We start from the raw sequence: 23,726 nt of genomic DNA on the forward strand, positions 1-23,726 counted from the left end.
AGGGACTAACTTCTAGATTTTACGCTGAAACTCAGGAACTCACAGTTTGTCTACTTTGATGCTTGTTGCAGCTTTTTCTGAAACAATCCAGGACATTGTACAAAACAGATGACCAAGACTGATCCATTCCAATAATTTATAACCTCTTAGAAAATATGTACAAATACATTCCTCCAAAAAATTATTTACTCTCAGAGAAGAACTGCAATAAAACTGATTTATCTGTACCTTTATTTGCCATATACTCTGGCCACAGGATCAGCTTACTAAACAAAGGTGAAAGACAATGGCCATAAACAAAGAAGCTTCTTTTCAGAAATATACAAAACAAAATGCAATTAAACTTACTGTACAGTCAAATTGCAAGGTGCATCTCTGCCCCTTGATGATCACAGTTATTGATCATTTAGATTGGGATTGAATAACTCTTCTCATTAGCGTATCAGTCTTTTTACTTTAAATAATCATGCACACAACAAGGGCTGCAAGTGCTCAGGTTGGTATGAGAATAAAGTCCAGAGTACACACAAAGCTTACCTCAACAATATCATCATCAAAAAGCAACCAAAAATCATGACTTTTCACTATTGCAATATAATGTCCTCTGTTAGGGCCACTGTAAAATAAAAAAAGAACACAAACTATAACACATGTATGTATAAACACATTTCATTAAAATGTTGTTTTTTGTTTTTTTTCTTGTAGAAAAGCAGTATTTAACAGTAATTGAGATGGGTACCAACACAATTTCTGCTTGCATGTTTTTTTTCCTCTTCCACTTAAATTAATTTCATAACAATGTCTCACTTATCTGTATTAAATATTGTGCTAAAAAAAGGATTATACATAACCTGAGAAATAAGCAGCACAGGCATGAAAATATAAATGAAGGGAAATAAAAGAGAGACAGAGAAGTGAAATCAAGAAATTATTCTGATGCTTCATAAGGACAGGATAGATCCCACACCAGTTCTGATCTTCATAAAGAAGAACACGTAGAGCTACTGTTCATCTACAGGCTCAATCAGGAATCTCTTCATTTGCTTGACTGCAAACAAAAACTGAATGAAACTGGCAGTTTAGAAGTTTGAAGAAGCAAGGAAAGCCTCCCATTTAAACTAAAACAGCTCTAATGTACAGCTCTTCTGTTTGTGGCAGACGAGAAATTTCTCTACAACCACGACAGGAAAAAAAACTGTAAAAGTGTCTTACTAATTAATCAGATTTCAAGTAAGAAAATTATACATTTTCCAAACTAGCTGAACCTTAAAACTGAAAGTGGACAACTACTTAAAGTAGTTCTGGAACTGCCTGAACCTGCTAATGACACTCATACAATTTGTGTGTTTGTATCAGGGAGGGAAGGCTGCCATCTATGAGGGACATGTTTGCGTACCAAATTACACAACCCAAAGTAAAACACAACTAACCTGACATGGCTGTGAGAATGGGTATGTTTCCAAGACTGAGCATATGTAGGGCTGTACTGTTAGAGTGATAACTCCCTGCTACTCTGCACTCTGGGACCCAAAATTGGACATTGAATTCCAGACACTGCTTGGTCAATGCAACAGAGAGACTGATAAACTGGAGCAAGGCCAGCAGCAGGCTACTGCATTTGTCAGAGAACTACAGCACCAGGTGGGGTAAGAGAGGCAATGGTCACAAAGCATGAAAAGGGAAATTCTGATGTGACATAAAGGGGAAAGAAAGTACAGTGAGAATGTTGATAGACTGAAACAAATTGCCCAAAGAGGCAGTAAAAATCCCCATTCCTAGTCATAAAACTGAACTGAGTACAGCCCTGAGCAACCTAATCAAATGTCAAAGTTAGCCCTGCTTAAAGTAGTTGACCTCACAGTATAAATTATTCTGATTCCAGATGTTAAATCATCTTTTTCCACTTTGGCGCTTTTATTTAGTCAATAAGTAGTTTGTACAGCAGCCCTAATTTAAAGACTTGAAACCGTAAGAACATTTATGGAAAACAGCAAGATCAAATTTTCTTATATCTGGGGGTGTTTTACGAAAGGTTGGATATGGTGCTTAGGGACATGGTTTAGTGGGTGTCATTGGTGGTAGGGGTATGGTTGGACCAGATGATCTTGGAGGGCTTTTCCAACCTTAATGATTCTATGATTCAAATACAAGTCTAACAGTCACATTCTGAAAGCAAGGAAATAAAGTAATCAACAAAACTCATACCATATATTTCAGAAAATGCTGATAAAGTCTGTAAGAAACACACAAAACACTTCATAAAGCAGTATCTGTTCTAAAATTCTTTCCCCTCTCTGTTTTTTAAAATGATCCTATGATCCTTAAAAGTTATTGCTTATATGACAGGGGGTGTTTTGTTTTTTTTTTTTTTTCTTTTGACATAGATAGGCTCATACAAATAAACCTATGAAATATACTGCTTCTACTTTCCACAATGAGCTGTCATGGCAACAAAGCCATATATTACCAGGATTGGTAGCATCTCTTTACAATGCTTCCCTTGCTAATAAACTTTTAAGAGATCTTTAAATGCTATTAATGACGTGGTATTGGGTGTTTTGTTTTTGTAAACACAGTTAAGCTTACACAAAAATCGCTTACATAAAATATATTGTTATTACCTTCCACAATGAACTACCACAGCAACAAGGTCATACATTCTGTCAGGATTGGTGGCATCTCCTGAGGTGTTAAATAAACGAAGCTCTAAAGGAAAAACTACTCTATAAGAGAGTTTTGTGTATCGATGCAGCTGATCCATGTATTTAAATCTCTTCAAATGGAGAGCTAGAATCATAGGAAGCTTTTTTACTTTCATCCTGAAAAACACAAACATAAAAATGCAGTATTTCCAATATTGAGCCAAATCCTTCAGCTGATATTGACTAACAGAAAATGTATCTACTGAGGTCTTTAAAAAAATTTACATGCATTAAAAAGATACTAAGATTATCAGCCATCTTAATAATACAGAACTTCCCCCCTGTTGCTAAAGTAAAGGTGGATTTTAACAATTGAGAGAATTGTAAATTTATTTAGAATAGTAGCTAAATGAAGACCCGTGAACAACCCATACAATAGTTTAGACATAAAGGCCTGTATTAGGTTTATGAAGCGAGGTTTTGGTAGTGGGAGAGCTGCAGAGGTGGCCTTTTTGAGGAGCCCAGGAGCTGCCCCACATTATATAGGAGCCACCTCCAGCCAACTCCAAAAGGAGCCCACTGCTGGCCACAACCAAACCAATAAGCGATATTGGCTGTGCCTCTGGGAGAGTGGATTTAAGACAGGGAAAATCTGTTGTGCTACAGCAGCTGGGAAAGAGAGAAGTGAGCAGCAGCCCTGCAGCCCCCAGGTGAGTGCAGCAGGAGGGCAGGAGGTGCTCCAGGCAGGCAGCAGCAGTTCCCCTGTGGCCCATGGAGAGGCCCCTGGTGGAGCAGGCTGTCCCCCTGCAGCCCATGGGTCCCACATGGAGCAGATCTCCACGCTGCAGCCCCCCCATGGGTGGAGGAGCCCCCGGTGGAGCAGGTGGATGTGGCCTGGAGGAGGCTGCAGCCCATGGAGAGCCCCCGCAGGAGCAGGCCCCGGGCCGGAGCTGCAGCCCGTGGAGAGGAGCCCACGCAGGAGCAGGGGGGCTGGGGGGAGCTGCCCCCACCCGTGGGGGACCCGTGCTGGAGCAGTTTGCTCCTGGGGGATGGACGGAGCCGTGTGGGAGCAGTTCCTGAAGAGCTGCAGCCTGTGGGCAGCCCCCGCAGGCTCAGTTGGGGAAGGACGGCATCCATGGGAGGGACCCCACGGGGAGCAGGGGCAGAGAGGGACCCTGAGGGAGAAGAGAGGAAGCATCTTGGACTGACCGCAGCCCCCATTCCCTGTTCCCCTGCACCACTTGGGGGGAAGAGTTAGCAGAGGGTGGATGGTGGGAAGGTGTCTTTAGTTCACTTTTAGTTCCCACTGCTCTAGTCTACCAGTGATAGGCAATAAACAATATTAATCTCCCTTACTAGTTTGCCTGTTACAGTAATTGGTGAGTGATCTCCCTCTTCTTACCCAACCCACAAAACTCTCCATTGTATTTTCTCTCCCTGTCCTTTTGAAGAGGGGGAACCAGAGCCTGCTGTGGTGGCGCTTAGCTACTTCCCAGTATCAAACCACCACAAGGCCACGTAGGACAGAATTCATTTTTAAGACATACCTCCCTCGAGCTTTTCTGAGTTCCCAAATGCAAATCCTATACCTCACTTGGTATACATTGGAGGTATCGCAACAATGTTGTTTCAGAGATCCTGTGCCAGTTGAACTTCCCAATAAATTGGCCAAGTTAAATAAGAATTTTAAAATAGGCAATACCACTTTGTCACATTTCTGTCACTCCACGTTTTCCTATCAAGCCGTTCATTTAACATTGCCAAGGGATACAAACAGCACACTGTTATTCAGCCTACCTGATGCTGCCAAAATAAGATAATGCTATGCTCTAAGCGCAATGATTTTGTATACATGTTGCAGCTTCATTTTATTGAAGTCAAAGCCAGAAAGTGATAACCTAGTTTTACTGAAGACTCACCGCCCCCCTTCCCTAGTTTGAGGTATTGAGATCTCATGTCAGTGCTTACAAATCCTCATCAGCCAAACATAGCTGGCCTGGCAACAAACAGAAACTTCCACCCTCTGAGCGATAAATTTGCCCACAAAATAAAATAAATTTGCCACAAAAACAGCTACCAAGTTAGAGTGCAGTGCTTTTTGGCACAGCTTATTACCTTAGATTAGCACTGTGCAGAATTTGTCAGACTTTAGCCTTGAAAGGTAGCTCAAAAGTCTCAGCAATACAGCTCAATGAAGGCTTCAGATGTGTCCAAGACTGTATTTTCAGAATGTCAGTAAGTATGTTTGTACAACATAATCCTCTTCTAAAAGATAAGGGACTGGGGACAAAAACCTTGAAAACACACCTTCCTTTTCTTTTCTCATTAAACTTAGACTTGATAGTAACTGAAAAAACCTGCTAGACTCAAGTTTTCTCTTTGTCCTGCAAGGGAACTAGGAAATAAAATGCTGAAGGGGTGGAAGATGACAGAAGCAACTATTTTTCTGGACAGTTACTTTTTGTTATATTACTGAGATATGGATATAATTTCTGCTCCAGTTTTTTCAAAATGGAAGTCCTCTTTTTTAAAATGCAGTTGTGTTTGACAATAGGAGCTCTTTCACTGGCCAAAAATTCACTTTTTCTAGTTGAACAGACACTAACATGGATAAACTTTATGATATAGAGAAGGAAGAAAATTATGACTGCAGTGAAACTGACCTTAAGGGCCACATGAAGAGTAAAGTATAAACAATAAAAGCTGTGTTTTGCCAATATATCAGTGCCTACAGTACAGGCTTATGTCAACACATCTTATTATTGGTCAGGGATCACATTGCCTCCCACACAGAAAAAAAGCTAAGGCAACAGAAAACAACAGGACAGACCTTGCTTCACAACCCTCTCATACACATCAATTAGTAAGCTTATGCAATGTGTAAAAGCAAACTTGGCAGATGAGATATGCCAAAAGCCACGTGTTCAATCTACGGTAAACCAAACAACCAGAATCAGTGGTATAACCAGTAGAGCATGTCAGTGTTCCCATCCCTGAAGCTCATCCATATAAGCAGACAAATACTTTCTTAGGTAATAAATAAATACACAGTACACAACATCAGAGTTTTTTCAAAGGTGTAAACAAGACTAAAAGAAATATTAGACAAGAAATGTTTTTACACAAAATAAACTACAGGCTTCCATGGAACTTCAGATGCTTTTCAGGAGCACTGCCATGCAGATGTTTAGCACAGCTAATCAAAATCTCAGTTAGCAAAAAGTGTTATTACAAACATCATTCAGACTGAATCAGTAAAAAAAGTGCTATCAAACTGTCTCTTGCAGCAATCGTAAAAAACATTTAATTATTTAGAGAAAAACAAGCTTAAGAAGTCCCATGAAATCAGTAAATTTTCATTACTACCCAGAATTTTTACTAATTATTAGTAGTTTGTTTTAGCTTGTCTTTTTATCTTATCTTTGGTCTTAAGACCATTATTTTTGTCATTCTTAAAATAAATAATAGGCCTCCCAAAACACTTTACATGGATTCTCATTACTCATGGAAGTAGCCTCGATGAATTCAAGCACGAGGAATGTAACCAGGTTATTCTTAAATGGAAGAAGTGTGAAAACATTTAAGAGAGACAGAACTTTCTCCTCATGCCTCATACACACAGAAAAGGAAATATTATAGTATTTTCAAGAAATACTTGTGTTTTTTTTTCCTTCCCTGAATCTGATGTACCTTTTATGTGCTTCTTGCTTACTGCGACATTCTTCACAATAATATTTGTATTCACTGCACAGAGTTTCTGTATTGCTGAAACCCCTGAATAAAAAAGATAAAATTATATAGATACTAGTTTCTTACCAGAAATATATATATAAACATACATAAATAAACAGAAATATAATTTTATTACGTTTACATAAAATAAAATTTGCTACATAAAATGACTATGAGTTTTACTTCCTGCTTTTATAGTTAAAAAAACAAAGAAACAAAATATGGAAGTTCATATTTTTGCATCTACCTTAAACAGTGAGTGATTGAAGTATTCTGCTCCACATCAACTGAAAGGTCTAAGAAGTCTTCATCTTTGCTGCTTATCTGCAGGAAGAAAAGACAGGCAGATTACAGCTAAAACCTGTCACACTAATTTACCTCTTTTTCAGCATCATTTTCTATTGACAGAATGCATCATTGCCCTTGTAATAGCTTTCAAAAATTGCTACAAGTGCAATGTCTAGGAAATGTTAGAGATTTGCGAGATCTGTTTCTGATTTTGTTCAGAAAGAAGAAGAAGGAAGCGTGTATGTGTCCACGGAAGTATACAGTGCCAGTGATTATGCTGTGATTTTAGCTCAACAATAATTCCAGGTTCCTTCTACACCTCAGACTTTTTGAAAGAATATAATTACTAGGATTTTTCTCCTACATAATGCTCTCACCTCTTCTCTTCCCCTATGATTTCCTCTTATTGACAGATATGTATTTGCCTAGCATAGCATTCCTAATAAAGAGCAGAAATGCTTTGAAGACTCCTGTCTAGATTCATAAGCAACAGATGACATATTTGTTGGTAAACAAGAGCTTGGGACTTAGTCTGATAGAGGCAGAACTGTGGATAACATCTACACCACTGCACACAGCATGGGAAACGAGCATGGTGCAATTAGAAAACTATGACCTTACTGCAATCATGGAAACTCGGTGGGATGAATCACACAAGTGGAACACTGGAATAAAGGTCTACAAGCACTTCAGAAGAGACACGCAGGGAAGGAGGGGCAGGGGTGTTGCACTCTATGTTAGGGAAGAGACTGACTGAGAATCAACCGTGTTATTAAAATGTTTAGGAAACAGCAAACTGCAACCTTAGCTTTTGTCTGCTAGTGTTTCCACTTTGTATCTAGAGATACTTGGTGTCACTGGTGAGAATGTCTACTGCCTTTTATGGCTCCTACATACAAAAGTGCGTGCTTTCAGAAAAGGTGCCCAGCTGCAATTTCTTGATTGAAAGCAGCTAGAGCTAAATATCTACAAGAGAACAAATTAAGGTCATCTTTAAAACATATGAGATTTGTGTTCCCTAAGAGAAATTTTAAGCTTTTCTCTGATTATCAAGAGATGAGAAGCACACAGTTCCTAAGGGCAGCAGACATGGAGAATAAAAAGATAAATACAGCTGTTCAAGACAATTATTTCTGAAAATTAACATAATTGGGCAAATCAAAAGAAAAAAAAAAAAACACTTATGAAATTAAGTTAAAACTTTCTCTAAATATCTATGAGAGGACTGGAGAAAGATTTGTCCCACTATTCTATAATCTTTGCAAGAATAAGCATACATACACAGAAAATATGCCACTGTGCCAGTATGTATCACGTCTACAACAACATTCAAATGCTTAAGTGTAATGTTTAGACTTCCAGAATATATGCAGAAAACTTCCAAGATGTTTTTAGGGCAGGCAAAAAGAGCAACCAGCACCTTCAGCACGTTGCTCATTTCCCATTCTCAGAGTTGTAATGCAGTTTAGGTGTACGGAGATAACAATTCTTCAAAAGATGTCATTGCAAGCCACTTTCAGAATTACCAATTTGAGTTTGGAACACTAAGAACTCTGGTGGAAATCACTGTAGCCTAGGAATTAAGAATGGCTCAGAAAAAAAATCAGTTCTAGAAAACATTCTGCTGCAGTCTTCAGTGAGGACAGCTAGGATTAAGGTGCTGTGTGATCAGTGTTATTCAGACATGCAATTAAGATATTTCTTTCTTTCTTGGTCTAATCAAAGAAAATTCCATGAAAGAATGAAAATTTCATAGGTGGCTTTATCACAAGCAGAAGCTGTAAGGGCAGGGAGGCAAGTGGGGAAGAAAAAAGGGATGTATTACAGTTGGATGAAAAGGAAATAGGTACTGAAATCAGAAGTTTGCAAAAGGAATTTTTCCATTGTTAGTGATAATATTGATATACTGCCTTCAAGAAGCTCTCTCAGGTTAGCTGGTCATTGTGCACTTTGGATCATGAAGAACCATTACAGGTTTTATTGAAAGAATAACTAAGTGTTTTTTTTCCATCTAGGCTGATAACTTAGAATATGCTATTCTTCATTTTTAAGATGTTTTCATGCAGTTGTGTTTGAACAGTTAATTTATGTGTACAGTTTTACTGAAAAAAAAAATCATTTCACACTCTAACCACGGTCTCTTCTTCTCTAGAGGTTATATTTTCCAATAAACATCACTAAAATCCTTAGACTAAAGTAATCTCATTTCAAAGCTATGTATCTCAATCATCTATAGAATGAAAGAAAACCAACCCTAGAAACAGACATGGTCATCACTTGCAGAGCAAAGCCCAGATGTATTCAAAAAGCCTTTTGAGTGCTCCTAGCACAATACATGCATCCGAACAATGATGTACCGGAGTGTTCCAATATTCTGATGAAAATGCATGGCACATTGTTCTCACATGATGGACATAATCTCCACTCAGACTGCACATCTGTAGTCTGATGGCCAACGCCACACAGAACACAAAACCCAGATGGCTGACACCCAAGGAATCTGTATTTCTTTCAGTTGGGAATTTTGCTAGCAACGTGAATCGGCTTGTGGACAAAAAATCTTTTGCAGCTGTAAGCTCCCATGTGTGCTAAGACAGAAACTATTTTTAAATTAAGCTGAAACAAAGGGCATGATTTGTTGTGGGGGAGGGAAGAGAAAGTAGGACATAGTTAAGTCTTCGATACAACTCCTGTAGAGAGACCACTGAGTTATTCCTTACTGCCTTCCCTCAGTCTAAAGTAGAATTTTTTATGTTGATGAATCATACCAAAACAAGAAGACCACCAACTGAACTAGAAAACCCTTATCAGTATCAGTCTGATGCTTTTGATCCAAGATCATTTCCCCCTTTGTCAATTCCATTATTGTATGGTTCACTGATATTCTTTCCTGAAATCTTGAGGAAAACTCTGCAAAACCAATGAACTTCTAGAACATTTTTATCAATCAGCTACAATAAAATTGTAAAATTCACTTAATCATACTTCGTATCTCTATCATGGAAGGGGGAATGCATCATGACAGGAAATCACATTAAAAGAATATAAAGACAACTTACAATATGCTTTGTAGTTTATTTAGTTTCTAGTGTAGCTTTACCCAAGACACAAATCCTTGTTAAAGAATCATATCTATGTTTCTGATATTCCACTGACCATATTTAAACTGAGGTTAAACCTTTAAATAGTATGTTAACTTTTTAGATCAAAGGAGGGCTAATGAGACAGTGTGTCCTGGAAAGAAGCTCTATAATCAGGACAATTAAAAATACAGTAAAATCTTTCCATGCTGGCTTTCAGGAGCATCTTAGAATATGTTCCTTCTCACATGGAAGAAAGATTGCATTTTGTATTTAAAAATGCATGAAGTTCTACATTTAAATGATAATAAAAATTCTAAGGTTATTTTCTTATCATTAATAAGCACTAAATCATCCCTTATTGCTGGGTAAGTATGCAAACTAATGCAATGTAAATCTCAAGTCATCTGCTACATGAGTTATATTCAAGTACTCGTTACATTTTAAGTTATTTTTCTAAAAACAGAAGGACTCTAAATACCAACAACTTCAATAAACATTAAACCAATCCTATATACTCACTATATTTGAAAATAAGATACTATTCACAGTACTATTACCTATTTAATACGTGTAAATGTGTTTCTAAGTGCTGATTTTCAGGTCATTGTGTTTTAATTAGAAGCTGATACACTGAGTAGACAGAAGCTGATAAAATAGTTTCCCAATTGTTAGGGGTTAGAATACAAAAGCCCTAGTATACAAAAAGCAATGTGTATTAAAAAAAAAAAATTGGCTTGTGATAGATATTCTTTAAAATTCAATTAGTCAAGGAGGCATAGCTGTGAACAGCCATGACATATCTCGTTCAGCAATAACGACAGATAAATAGAACCAAACAATATCAGTAAAACTCAAAATTGTGATAGGTCTGATAACTAATAAAATAATGCTGGTAAATAACATATCAGCGTTTTTTTATTGTGTTAAGGACCATACCTAAATCAAAATCCTGACAGGTATTATTCACTATGCCACAGTGAGGAAGCGTAATGACATTGGTCATTAGAATAAGCTAAACTCATGTTTCAGGAAGAAAAAAACACAACACAGTTTAAAAACTAATAGAAATGTGATTGACAGTTGCCATGAGGTAATAACTAGGGAGGAGAAATGTACCAAAAAAGAAAAGATTGTAAGTGGAAATCAGCACTTAAATTACTCAAAATATCATGCTCTACTGAAGTCTGAAGTTGCATTATATATGACGTTAGTAAACTTTTTTTTTTTTTTGACATCAAAAAGTGGTGGGATTTCTAGAAGACGAAAAAGAATACATGTGAAATATATAGATATAATCTGACTAATTCCTCCTTTCCAATGTCATGCTGAAATATATGCATTATGTAATTAAAGAAAATAGGTATGAAGAGCCACACAAAAAAATGCAGTCATTTAGCTTTTTACTATATCTAAGGCATAGACCGTGACAAAATTACTGTAATTTTCAAATTGTGCTGTTTTTTCTCTTTCTCAAGGAGGTAAAATTCAATTACAAGTTTTTCTCTGAAATATATTCTTTCTCTTACTGTAGAACTACTCTCAAAGAAATTTTGGTATAGCTCACTCAAAGAGGGAGTTTATTTATCAGGGTTGAGTAGCAGCAAAATACCCGTGGACAGACATTTAAGTAAAGATTACTTTTCCTGTATTTTATGGTCTTTGAGTATCCCAGTCTAATGCCTCAGTGCCAACTGGCATCCACAGTATGCTCATACAAATGTAAAATTTCTAAAGAAAGAAACTAATTTGTTAGTCTGTTAAGATAAATTCTTCATGCTTCAGAACTTTGTTTCATCATTCATGTATTAAGTAAATAAAGACTTACAGTTTCACATGTAAGACATCTGGTTTCATTTGTTAATGTTCCCTGAAAGATTTCATGAACCCAGGTTGGGTCTGGTGGGCTGTTATTTTCATTATCAATGTTGCCATTGGGTAGGCGACCATTTTGCTTCTCTTGTTTTCTTTCCTCTTGCAAAATATCCGCAATTGTATTTAATAGATAGTTTAAGAACTCATGTGCATCCTGCTGCATGTAGTTATCAAAAAGCTCTAAAAGATTAAAAATAGCAAGAAATTGGTTAGTGTTATACTACATACAAGATTTTAAAAAATGGAAATTTCAAAATCAGTCTTTGTTTCAGGTCTTGAATCATTTCACAGTAAACACTAAAATCAGTACTTCACATATTAAGCCAAAAATATAGCAGGGGGGTGGGGAGAAACTCAGCTTACATATACATAAATATCTCAACTGATCAGAATTACCAGAAAAGTGAACCATTCTGCAAGAAAACTAGAGCACTATTCTGGTAACTAAACATTGGTGTACGTATAGTGGCACCTGAAATTTTACAGATTTTAATGGTTTGGATCTCCTACAGGGGCTATGCTGTTTTAGACAAACTTAAGTCAGTGCGTTGGATAACACAGGACATCTCAAACACCATTAGATGTTGATATTTTCACAATGAACTCAGAACTTATGACAGGAAATATTTCATTGTTTATATATTCTATCAAAGAAGAACACGAACAGTAAATGTTAAAAACATTCCTTTATTGATTTTTACTTTTAGGGGTTTAAGGCCACCATTGCTCTGTCATAAATGCTTTGCTGTCAGAAATAGCAATGAAAATAAGATTCAAATGTCAGTATCTCAAGTTCTTAAACAACATTGGTTTTTGCAGATCGTTTTAAGGCAGTATTTGTAAGAGCCATGTCACATTAGCCTGAATATCTACCCAAGGCAAGAACAAACAAGCTTTTTATTAGGACTCGAAGTAATAAACAGATCTATCTTTTAAGATCTGGAATATTGCTTCTAGAGATTGGTGTATGTAGCAACTTTATTACTGGCAGACTTGTTGGACAGATAAAAACACAGTCACTATGTTTTGCAGTTCACATTGGTTTATCAACATCTCTAAGCATAACAATCATAGAATTAATTCAGTTGATGGGAAATAGTTTCGCCGGCACATACTTGCAATGTATAGCAATACTACAGATTAAACTCTCTTACAAGTCTATTATCTTGTTTACATTCAGACTGGTACCACCGTGAAAACAGTTTATTGTAGCCCCTTGAAATACCACCTTGAGACATCCTCTGCTTCTACAAATCCTCACTTACAGACTAAGAAAACCTAAAGGGCATTGAACCAGATTTATTAACAGATACTTCTCTCCGACCAGGAATTCTTCAAAGGAAATTTTCCTATCAGTTTAACAACCACGCTATTGGCTAATATCATACATGTTTGGGTTTTTTTAGCATTCACATCAGTTAACTGTAACTTTCAATTTGCTCTTGATAACACTAAGAGACTGGCCTTAACAAGAGGAATAGTTCTTAGAATTGGAAAGATGAATGAAGAATATCCTCAGTGATGAGTAAGTTTTGAAATGAACACAGGGACTACATCAAGGCTTTACTGTTATTCACTATCATTCACGTTGATACCATCCAGGAGTAAACTTCGAACACACCAAAAAAATCCTGAGTTATTAGCAAATTAGGAAGAATATGATGCTAATCTGTATCATTTGGTTAAACAGTGCAACAGGGCAGCCAAGAATATGAATCAAGTAGCCTATTTAATGAACTCCTACACTATTTTTGAGAAGAAAAAGTTCTACTGTGAATCTAACCACCTACAAGATCTTTATTTAATCAAGTAAATCACGGCAGAACAAGAGCTACAAGTCTCTTGAGGTAAAACACTCCAGAGGTTCCTCACCATGATACATCACAGATCTCTCAGGGATATCTGCCCAGCCAGTAAATTAACAACATTGTTCATTTTATGGTTAGAAGAAATTTAAGTAAACGTAACAGTATTCCTTCAGGTGGCTTCAAGGCAGTTGCTGCTTCACAGACAGTTAAGCTTTAAGGTCATTAATATATGTATGTTGGATTCAGGCTTGGAAAACAAAGATTGAATAGCAGCATTGTAGTGTGGAATACATCAAGTTTATGTTCTCAGTCATCTCCCTGGTACAGCTGGATACTGACTGGAACAGAATTTTGATTGGTATTGCATACCTATCTGATTCTTTCTTAATCCTACCCTTCTCTAAAGCTCAAAATTGCGTACAATAAGCTTGTAATAGTATATACAAAGTCCATGAAGTCACTGCTCAACAATTTAGCCATTTAATTCAGTAGAAAAGGTGAGAGCTTCATCATTAAGAGACTCAAAAAGCCAACAAGAGCTGAATTTTCACATTTTTTCTCTCTGAATATCTTCCAGTTCCTTCTCCTGTGTAGAATTTCAGTGTCATGACATAATTAAGGTTTTAAAATAATACTTTCTATAAAGAATGTAATGGTTCGTGTGTTTTGCTCTGCTTTACATTTGAACCATTCTCCCCATTTGTCATAGTCAGTCAACATTCATTAACTAATGAAATAATAATGAATAATTTCTGTAAATGCATAAAAACACAAGGACACTTACTCAAGTACACTTACTGAAGAACTTAGGGATTGTTTTCTATTCTGCTTAGCTAAGACAGTTCTTTCTTCAGATAAGAAACAAGAAATGTTAAAAATCTCTGGCAATCTCTTAAAATTTGGGATATCTATTACAGCAAACAAATTAGATAAAAAACACTTACTGATTTTAAAATGCACTAATTCTTTAAAAAGTAGGTCAAGCTAGGAATTGTAAAAATGCTAACTGAATATAAAAATTCTCTGGATTTAAGCTAGATTCTTGCAGGGATGTCTCAATGTCTGCTCCATACATTCAATTTGGCATTCAATTCTACGTTCAAAGGGTAATGATCTTTTAAATACAAAATAAAAGCATTGCAGTGAATTTGGATGATAAAATTACAACTCTTAGGCAATATTAGCAGGCAAGTTAGAAGCAGCCTTTGACAATACTTTAAGTTCTACACAAAGAGAAAGAGAAGAGGATTCTCTCAAAATGGTTACACCCTCATTCTAGGGTCTCCTCATTTTTACCCTACAGCACCAAGAACACTTTTTATCCCTAATAAATATGTAGGTATTCCACTATTTCAACTTCAGAAGCAAATCATACTTGCTGTTACACAAGAAAAAAAAAAGTTACCATTTTCTTTTCGTAATCTTGTTATAAATTTCTTGGGAGGTATAACTCCAACTTTTTTCTTCTGGGTGGCTATACTGTGGAAAAGATCAGCTAAGCATGTAAGGAGGTTCTCTTTTTTTCTTGGTTGACTCTTGTATGCTAAGACTTTGTCTCGAAATGGGCGACAGAAATAAAGTGCCTGAAGAACTGAGTTGCAGTAGCATGTATTCCCAAACTATAAAAGAAGAGAGACATTTATTAGCTTGCATTGTATTACTATAGACAGGTAAAATTAAATCTGAAGTATGAGAAAATTCATAAGCATGGCAAATTTTCTGCAAGTCATTTATTCTTGACTTTACGATGTTAAAGCATATTTCTGTTGTGCAAAGGATTAACAAGGACACTAAGTAAATGCAAAAAAAAAAAAATGTAAATTTGAACAATGCTATACCATTTTGTCCTACCTGTAAATGTAATTAGTTAATAATATTTTGCGTTAACTTGGGTCAAAACGTGCAACAAATACCACCAATTTCACAGCTCCCAAAACGTGGCCAAGTAAAAATATCTATCTATTGCATCTATCCATCTAGCCACAACAGCGAAGAACAGGCACAGCATGACCTTGTACTGTGAAGAAACTCAGCTGTAAATTAAGAGAGCTGTTCAGACACTTCAGAAATTGGATTCTCCAAATCTTATTATTTGTGATCAATGTCAGAAATAACTGCTTTAACCTGTTTCTGTATTTTCAATTCTCATTTTAGGGTGACAGGATTGGCATTCCAGTTTTCTTCAAACACTGAAACGTGGCTTGTTGAGGATCTGAAGCTATGTCACAGGCGGTAGTTTCAAACAGAGATTAGAAGGAAAAGGACACACAATTTGGACATGGGCAGTCTGAAAGAGGCAGGCCACTGAATTGAAGTGGGGTAAGCAGAGTCAGCTTGAAGAGCATCCATAACTCCCTTTGTGCCAAGATGCTCTCTCTCTTCCTCTTCCCTGAATTCCTTCCAGCTCTTAGGCACTGCTTCCTTTGAGTCTTGCAATCACTGACACTGTCACCAGCTCACCCCAACATGACAAACCTCCCCGTCACCTCTGTGAAGGCATCATGAATTGTCAGTGGTGAAAGTCGCTCTCATTTTATGCTGCCCTCCTGCAGTGAAGCCCATTATCTAACACTGAAAGTGTCAGAAAATTCTTTATAAAGCCCTCAGCAAGTAATCCAACCTTTCAGCTGCAGTCACTCAACCTGCAAATTGAAGCACATACCTACTAGGCACAGCCTGTAAAATGTGAAAATAATGTTTTTATGCTTTATATAAAAATATTAGCATATACGGGTACCAAATTATATTGCGATGGGGAGACTGTTACACAGCAAACAGAGTCCATTTAGAGGTATTAAGAGCAGCTTCCATCAACAGAGAAAAAGCACTAAAAGCTTTTACATCTTAGGAGTAATGGGGAAGTAACTGTTTTCTGCCCTCTACCAATTGAGACAATGACAAACAAGAGCACTATGCAATTTAATCAGAAAGCTGGGAAGGAAAATGTTTTTTTTTGTTGTTGTTTCGTTTTGCTTTTAAAATAATGAAATATGGCTTCCTAAATACCCAAGATTCACTCAAAGAAGGAGAAGTGTATTTTTTTAAAAAGACATGAAGAAGTCTTAAGATCTCCATATCAAAAAGTGAGGAAAATAACATCTGTTAATTTTACTTTTTAAGCCAAGGAAAAAATACGAGCTACATTAGCTTCTCTGAGGCCCAAATCCGCACTCAAACAGGTTAATGAATTTAAGAGGAAAAGAGGGATTTTTTCCTTATAGAAACAGATGAAATCGTGCATTAGCTTATGTCAAATCATTTAATATTATAAGCTAGCTATTTATGACTTTAAAATTAGAAATAGCAATATACAAAAGAAACACATTAAAATGTTTAAAAAGTTCCAGTTAAATCAAATGGAAGAAGTGCTAAAAACCTCTATACCTGATGTCAAAAGATGAAAAGGTCGTAAATTAGAAATTTCATAACATTCCCATTTCAAGAAGGCATGCTTTGATTAAAAATTAATTACAATGACAAGCATGCAGTGAGAGGCAACCAAAATATGAAGCAACAGGGAACACTGAACAAAATTGTGGAGATTAAATGCAACGTGAATGTATGTTAACCTACACGTCTATGGATTGGAACTACAAGCAAGCAGATCAATTTCATACAGTTTTCTCCAACCAAATTCAAAACGACAGCAGGCAAAAGAAGACAGTTTGAAAACAACTGCCTGAAGACAATTTTATTAGATCATGTTTATTTTTTATGTAAAGCATCAATCCCCATAGCTGCAAAACCTGATGTATTTTTTTAAAATACAAGCTTCCGATAGGGAAATGGGGAAAAGGTGGGGAGGTTTCCCTACTAAGTAAATAGGAAACTTTGTTAAGCAAATAAATGCTGGTCTTACCATCATTATTACTTTACACCTCACTTTCCATCTTTGACTCCAACCCAAAAGCACAGCTCTAACTTCAAAAACAGCCAAGACCTTGCTGCAGTCCTCTCATCCTCCCATCATCAACTGAATAATGCCAATCTTGGCCTTTTAAGCCTCAAGATTACACATCACTTTCTAATTCTCCTCCTTCCATACTCAGCTCTCCTGCTACCTTGGTCAACTGACACCCTCCTTCTCTCCTCACTTTCCAGCTAACAAAAGCCAGTTGCCTCGGAAGCACAATACTTGTACAGAGCAATGATTGCACATCTCTTTACAATGAAAAGTTTGTAACCATAAGCTGTATGTTTTGTAGTGTTACTGTCAGCACTCCAGCACCACTCTGAAATAGGAAAATGCACAGCACTGAGCACCCATCCAGCTATTCAAAACAAGAAGGGTATTTAGCTTGGTTTATTCAAAATACAGCTGTAGGAAAACAAATGCCTTTGTAGTTTGCATCAGAGTAACAGTAGGAAAATGTAAGAAAATACAACGATGGTATTTGTTATCTTAAACTTTCAGCATGTACAGGACACTGACACTCCTCCATCTGTCCCTTTGGAGACACTTAACAGAGGCTATATACAGGGGAGTTATCTTAACTGATATTTTCAAGTAGTTTATTATTTGCCTCCTTGTTTCTGTGAGGAGCACCTTAAGATGTACATACGTAAGAAAGGCTATTTTCATAGCCCATCCCAATCTTGCTTCCTGATCCCATTCTTCTTTCCTTTGACAGCTGCACAATCTTCGCTGTTACCCCTTCAGCTTACTCAGCTGACAAAGGAGCAACGTGCTGGCTGCACTGGGACAAGTGTTGTCCACAGGTCAAGGGAGGTGATCTTTCTCTTTATTCAGCAGCAACGAATGCACACCTGGAGTGCTGTGTCTAGTTCTGGGTCCCCCAGTACAGGAGAGACACAGAGTTACTGGAGAGAGTCCAATGTAAGACCATGGAGATGATAAACAGACTAGAGAATCTCTGCTGTGAGCAGAGGCTGGGAGAGCTGGGGCTGCTCAGCCTGGAGAAGAGGAGGCTCAGGGGGATCTCCTCCATGTCCCTAAACCCCTGAAGGGAGGGTGCAGAGAGGCCGGAGCCAGGCTGTGCTCAGTGGTGCCCAGTGCCAGGACAGGAGGCCATGGGCACAGCCGGGCACCCAGGAGGCTCCCTCTGAGCACCAGGCAGCACTGCTGTGCTGGGCGGGTGACGGAGCCCTGGCACAGGCTGCCCAGAGAGGCTGTGGGGTCTCCTCCTTGGGGAGCTCCAAAAGCTGCCTGGACGTGGGCCTGGGATATAGTGTGCCTGATTGAGCAGGGAGGTGGATTAGGTTACCTCCAGAGGTCTCTTCCAACCTCAACCCTTCTGTGATTTTATGGAAGCTGTAAAGTTTCAGCAGCATGACAAAGGTTGGCCAGAGTTGGAGAAAGGAATGAGACAGGACTGCAAATCAGCAGTTTGCCTGATAAAGCCTGGAATTATCCTTAAAAAAAATAAAATAAAAAGAAGAAAAACAAAACAAAACGAGCTAGATTTGCATTTGGAATGGTGAGACTACAGCTTTGGTAAATACCATAATACATATACCGCATTAATGTTTAGCTTATCTATTTGAGCCATGTCTACATAGGCAATCTATACTTGTTGAATCTCTTACGTAAAATCTCACTTCAGGCAAGAAAACTTTCTCTGACCTGCTATTAAGTGTCATTCCTATGAGTTCAGTCCCTCCAGATCACACGAGGAACGCGAACTTTATTTTTCTTTGTATTTAGCATTTGGCTCTACAGGAAGTGAGAAGGAATCAGCAGCAAGTCTGACATGCACTACGGTTTGACCCCAATCGGGCAATCAGATTTAACTGAATAAAGTGCTCATGTCAGGCATTTTTAGAGGAGTTGCTACCTCTGACAGATAGTTCACAAAGATCTTCAGTTTAGTGGATGCAAATGGCAGCACTTCATGCTACCAACGTTTTGATCTTACCACTTACCTAAAATATTTCCTGCTGATTTAGTGAATGGTATTGTTCTTTCAACTGTAACCTGAATTTTCCATGTAGAGCTTTCACTTACAGAATCAAACACCCCATGAGCCACCTGTTTTCCACACGTTTAAAGTGGAAATATATTAGCATCATATAGTTACCCAGCCTAACATCTGAATTGAGGTGGTTAGAGAACTGAAATTTCTAATATGTGATCTGCAGGTTGATCTCACATTAGTTTACTGACTACTTGGGTCATTTTAAGAAGAGTTAATATAGACACATAACCAAGGTGGAAGACAAAGGCTTAAGCTGAGCCATTGTTCCCCTCCAAAAAAATAGAATAATACTTTTACACTTTATTTTACAACATGGCCAAGACAGCATAAGACCTTTGCATACTACCATAGATCATGGGACAAACTTTTAGAAGTGCTGTACTCTTGAGAGAAAGGGTGGGTAGTATCTAAGATATCTGTTTAAGATTACTAAGAGGACATCGCAAGATATAAATTGCCTCCTGTCCTGGCACTGGGAACCACTGAGCAGAGCCTGGCTCTGGCCTCTCTGCACCCTCCCTTCAGGGATTTAGGGACATGGATGAGATCCGCCTGAGCCTCCTCTTCTTCAGGTTGAGCAAAATCTTATGGGGAACAGTGTACCCCCTACAATACGTAGTAACACCTAAACTCTTCTATTTCATCTTTACAGAAAAAAAATAAAATAAAAAGCAAAGCATCATTTTGAAGAAAATTCAACTTCCACAGGAAAGGAATAAATTACTAATTTAAGCCATGGCAGTTAAGCTGCATCTAAATCAGCTTATCAGTAAGAACATTTAATGACTGCCCAGTGGATGCCGGGATTTTAGACTCCTAAACCATCTCAGTGCTAAGAACCTAGAGACATATGCTGTAGTAGCAGGACAGCGTTACAAGTAATTAGTTTCATTACAAAAAGGAAGATGAAATCCACCTGGTTTTACTACTAAATCCACCTGGTTTTAGTACACACTTTCAAAAAGCCCCCAAAAGAAAACTATTAATAATTTATTTCAGGCAGAACCATGTAACTTCAAACAAGATACACTTTTCATGGGTAACACCAGGAATTAAATTTTAAGTTATTCCTGAAAACTAAGAAATGAATTGAACAATTCAGTGTGTTTTTCCACACGTGCTTTCCCCTTTGGGCTCAGTATATTTTTTTAACATCTCAATAAAAACAGCAGATGTGAAGGCTTGATACTTTCAACAGCTTCACAGATTTTTTTCTTTTACTGTATTTATTCTCTTAGATTGGCAAATTACCAACTACGTGCTATATAATTCTAAACAGATTTTTCAATACTTCTACATTTTAGCTGCAAGTGGTTTAAGAACTATCTTACAATAAGTAAAATGAAATAAAATATTAAATAACTAGCCCAATTTCAACTATTATTTCAGTAACCTATTTCAACAAATACGCTGATAATTAAAATCCATTTCAGTAAGTGTGTATATTCAATGTCTGTATATTTCAATGTTTTAATTATTGACCCAGTCACAGTCTTGCAATTTAACAATCCAGTCACAGCATTTCAAAGCAATCGAGTTAGGAACTAAAACTTACATTAACCAAACCAAAATAGTGTTCATTAACTGGAAATTGTTCCGGACCAATCTCTTTCTCCAAAGCTGAGGCATTGGCGCCCTAGAAAAATCAAAAGCAGAAAAACGTTAGTGTTGCAACTGTGTCCACAGGGAGTTTATCTGGTTGAGAAAAAAAAATCTAGTGATTTTTTTTCACAAGGATAAATGACTCAGATCTGAAAATTGTAAAATGAACAACTACAGCCATGAGTGGCAGCTCATACACATCAGAGACATCAAAAACACAGTCACAATTAAGAGTCTGACCACAGCACACATCTGGGGAAAAGAGCCATTGTTCAAGCTGTGTTTTGTATCATGTGTACAGACCTTAGTTATGCATTTCACATTATATTTCAATCCTGATTCTCACATATGCATGCTGGACAGTTAGTTCAAAGATTTGTATCCCCCAGGCAATCACTGATTTACTTCAATTTATCTGTGCTTGTACACACACAAGATTACTGGTTGCAGCTGTAGACCTTTCTATACCAAACCTGCAACTTCAGATCTCAGATTGTAAGGCTCAGATTTTACTGAATTTACATATACTGAAGCAATCCCTCTAACCAGGAGAGAGGAAGACAGAAATAAATACAGACTAAATACAGAGAATGAATGAAACACCTTCCTGCTTGTACTCCAGAGGGGGAGAGGAAGTGGAGTTTGTGATCCAGGTCAATAATCATACATGGCAAATTAAGAAAACATGTTTAATTAGCCTGTTTCTTAATCCAAATACAAGCTTATAGGCAGGATAACAGTACTCATGAATGCAGGAAAATCAGTCCTTTGAGTTCTCTGTTGATCTGCACTCTCAGGATGTTTAGATTGGCCACAAAATTGTTTAACTCAGATCTTAAAAGCAGACAGGTCACCCAGCAAGAAGCTGTGCCACAATATAATATTTACATGCTTATGATGAAGAACCTAAAACCCTTTCACCACCAGAATTTTATTTCTACATTATCCAAAATGCCCTAGATAACATGTTTCCAAATATGTTCTGTTCAAGAACATCTCAAAGTAAGCTACATCATTTTTGTGTATTTTTATGCAATCACATTGTTGGTGTGCTGTATTTATTAGTTTCAGAGTGTAGCTTCTTTAATAGCAATCACATTAATATAATATTACAAAGTAGATAATAAAAGGCCAAATGATGCTTCCCTCAACAAGCATAATTCTCATACTCAAGCAATGTATCTCACACAAAGTTAAGAAATGCAGATTGTTGTTCATAGGAAGCAGACTGGATGGTTCCACTTAAAATGAAAAATATAAAATGTTTAAACTGTTTTGTTAAATACCTTGACTTTTGTAAAACTAAAAGATAGCACAGTACAGCTAGCCTTGATGTGCATTAGAAATGCTGCAGACTTTGCCCAACACATTTGTTGGTTTTGATCCTCAAAGAGAAGTCAGAGAAAGTAACTTTGGTTACTCTGTGGTTCCAGCTGATGGCTGTAGACTAAACTGGTGCAATAAACAGTGGATTTCAAAGGAAGGAGATTTTTAAATTATTGTTATTTTTTATTTAGGGATAGAAAAACCTCTGCTCTGGAAGATTCAGAGAACAAATAACTGACTTTCTAGAGGTCTCACCCTGATTGCTTTTAGTGAAAAGCAAATATAGCCAACCCTTTGTTGCATAAAACATTAACATACATATGCCCTCTATCAAACTAACACATAAGCATGGATATTTCAATCTAAAGTCAAGCCTAAGTGAATCTTAAATAGCACATACTATAAGGTAAAAGAATCTTAAAAACAAATGCAACTCCTTCCCAACTAGTTCTTTTCGTTTGTTTGTTTTTACACAAAAGATGTAGCAAATGGCCCTGGACATAACAACAATAAAACTGAATCAAAATCACAAACTGCATTAAAAATATCAGTTAGGATTTCAAAACTGCTCTCAAACAATGATGTTTTTTGATAAGGAAAAGTTGTATAAACCCTCATTTAAGATTAAAGCGCTTCATGGCTTCTGAATATTTGGTGTTGCAGTATTATTGAAATACACCCATGAGTTCTGGCAAGGTGGATATTATTTACAAATAAATAGGAAAAAAAAAAAAGGAAAGGCCTTTTTATCCTATTGTTAAAATCTCTACTTCATTAAAAATAAATTCAAGGGGTTTAGGAAATTCTTTCTCTTTTCAAAGCTAGGGTGGAGTAGCTACTCTATTCTATCTTTGGAAGGGAGAATATTACGATATAAACTTTGATGTTTCTGTTTCATACAGACCTGACCACTGTATTTAGATTTCTAGCACAATAAAGATCCCGACTTGTCAGTAAGTAAAATGTGCTACGACAGGCCTATACTAACAGTACAGTTTTCTGATTATTCAAGGCTGTTTCATTCGAGGCTTAGGCACTCACATGGTTTCAGAGCATGGCATTACTTTTGTTTGAATGCAGTTGTTTATGAATGTTTTATCAGTACAAACCAGCACGGATGTTTGATACCAATATAAAAACCCACAAGTTACTAAGACTTCCTTCTACAGCCCTCTTTTTGTCTATCATAAGAGGATGTCATCCCTCCCCACACAGTAATCACTTATCCTGTGCACAGCGTGCTGGCTGCAGGCGGGGAGGACAGACACAGCATGCAGCAGGAGCTTGAAGAGCGTGCTGAAATAAATACATCTGGCACGTAAGAACTATTTTAAAACCTAACTAACCCTCACTCTGAGTGGTTTCCCATTTAATATCACAGTACACATTATCAGTCCCAGCTGATAACATATCAAATACAGATCACAGAATGGTTTG

General features: G+C 37.2%; 1 protein-coding gene across 1 annotated transcript in view; it reads right to left on the reverse strand.

The window, feature by feature from the left end:
• The window catches only part of USP12 (ubiquitin specific peptidase 12), a 36,287-nt gene that overhangs the window by 4,159 nt on the left and 8,402 nt on the right, over positions 1-23,726 (reverse strand). The window contains exons 2-8 of the mRNA XM_084287176.1: positions 20,917-20,997; positions 14,831-15,044; positions 11,571-11,797; positions 6,622-6,698; positions 6,333-6,416; positions 2,622-2,819; positions 538-616 (exon numbers count right to left, since the gene is read on the reverse strand). Coding sequence (XP_084143302.1) covers positions 538-616; positions 2,622-2,819; positions 6,333-6,416; positions 6,622-6,698; positions 11,571-11,797; positions 14,831-15,044; positions 20,917-20,997 — 960 coding nt within the window. The remainder of the gene's footprint in view (positions 1-537; positions 617-2,621; positions 2,820-6,332; positions 6,417-6,621; positions 6,699-11,570; positions 11,798-14,830; positions 15,045-20,916; positions 20,998-23,726) is intronic.

The sequence above is a fragment of the Netta rufina genome, assembly GCF_964035555.1.
Source record: "Netta rufina genome assembly, chromosome: 1".
Lineage (NCBI taxonomy): Eukaryota > Metazoa > Chordata > Aves > Anseriformes > Anatidae > Netta > Netta rufina.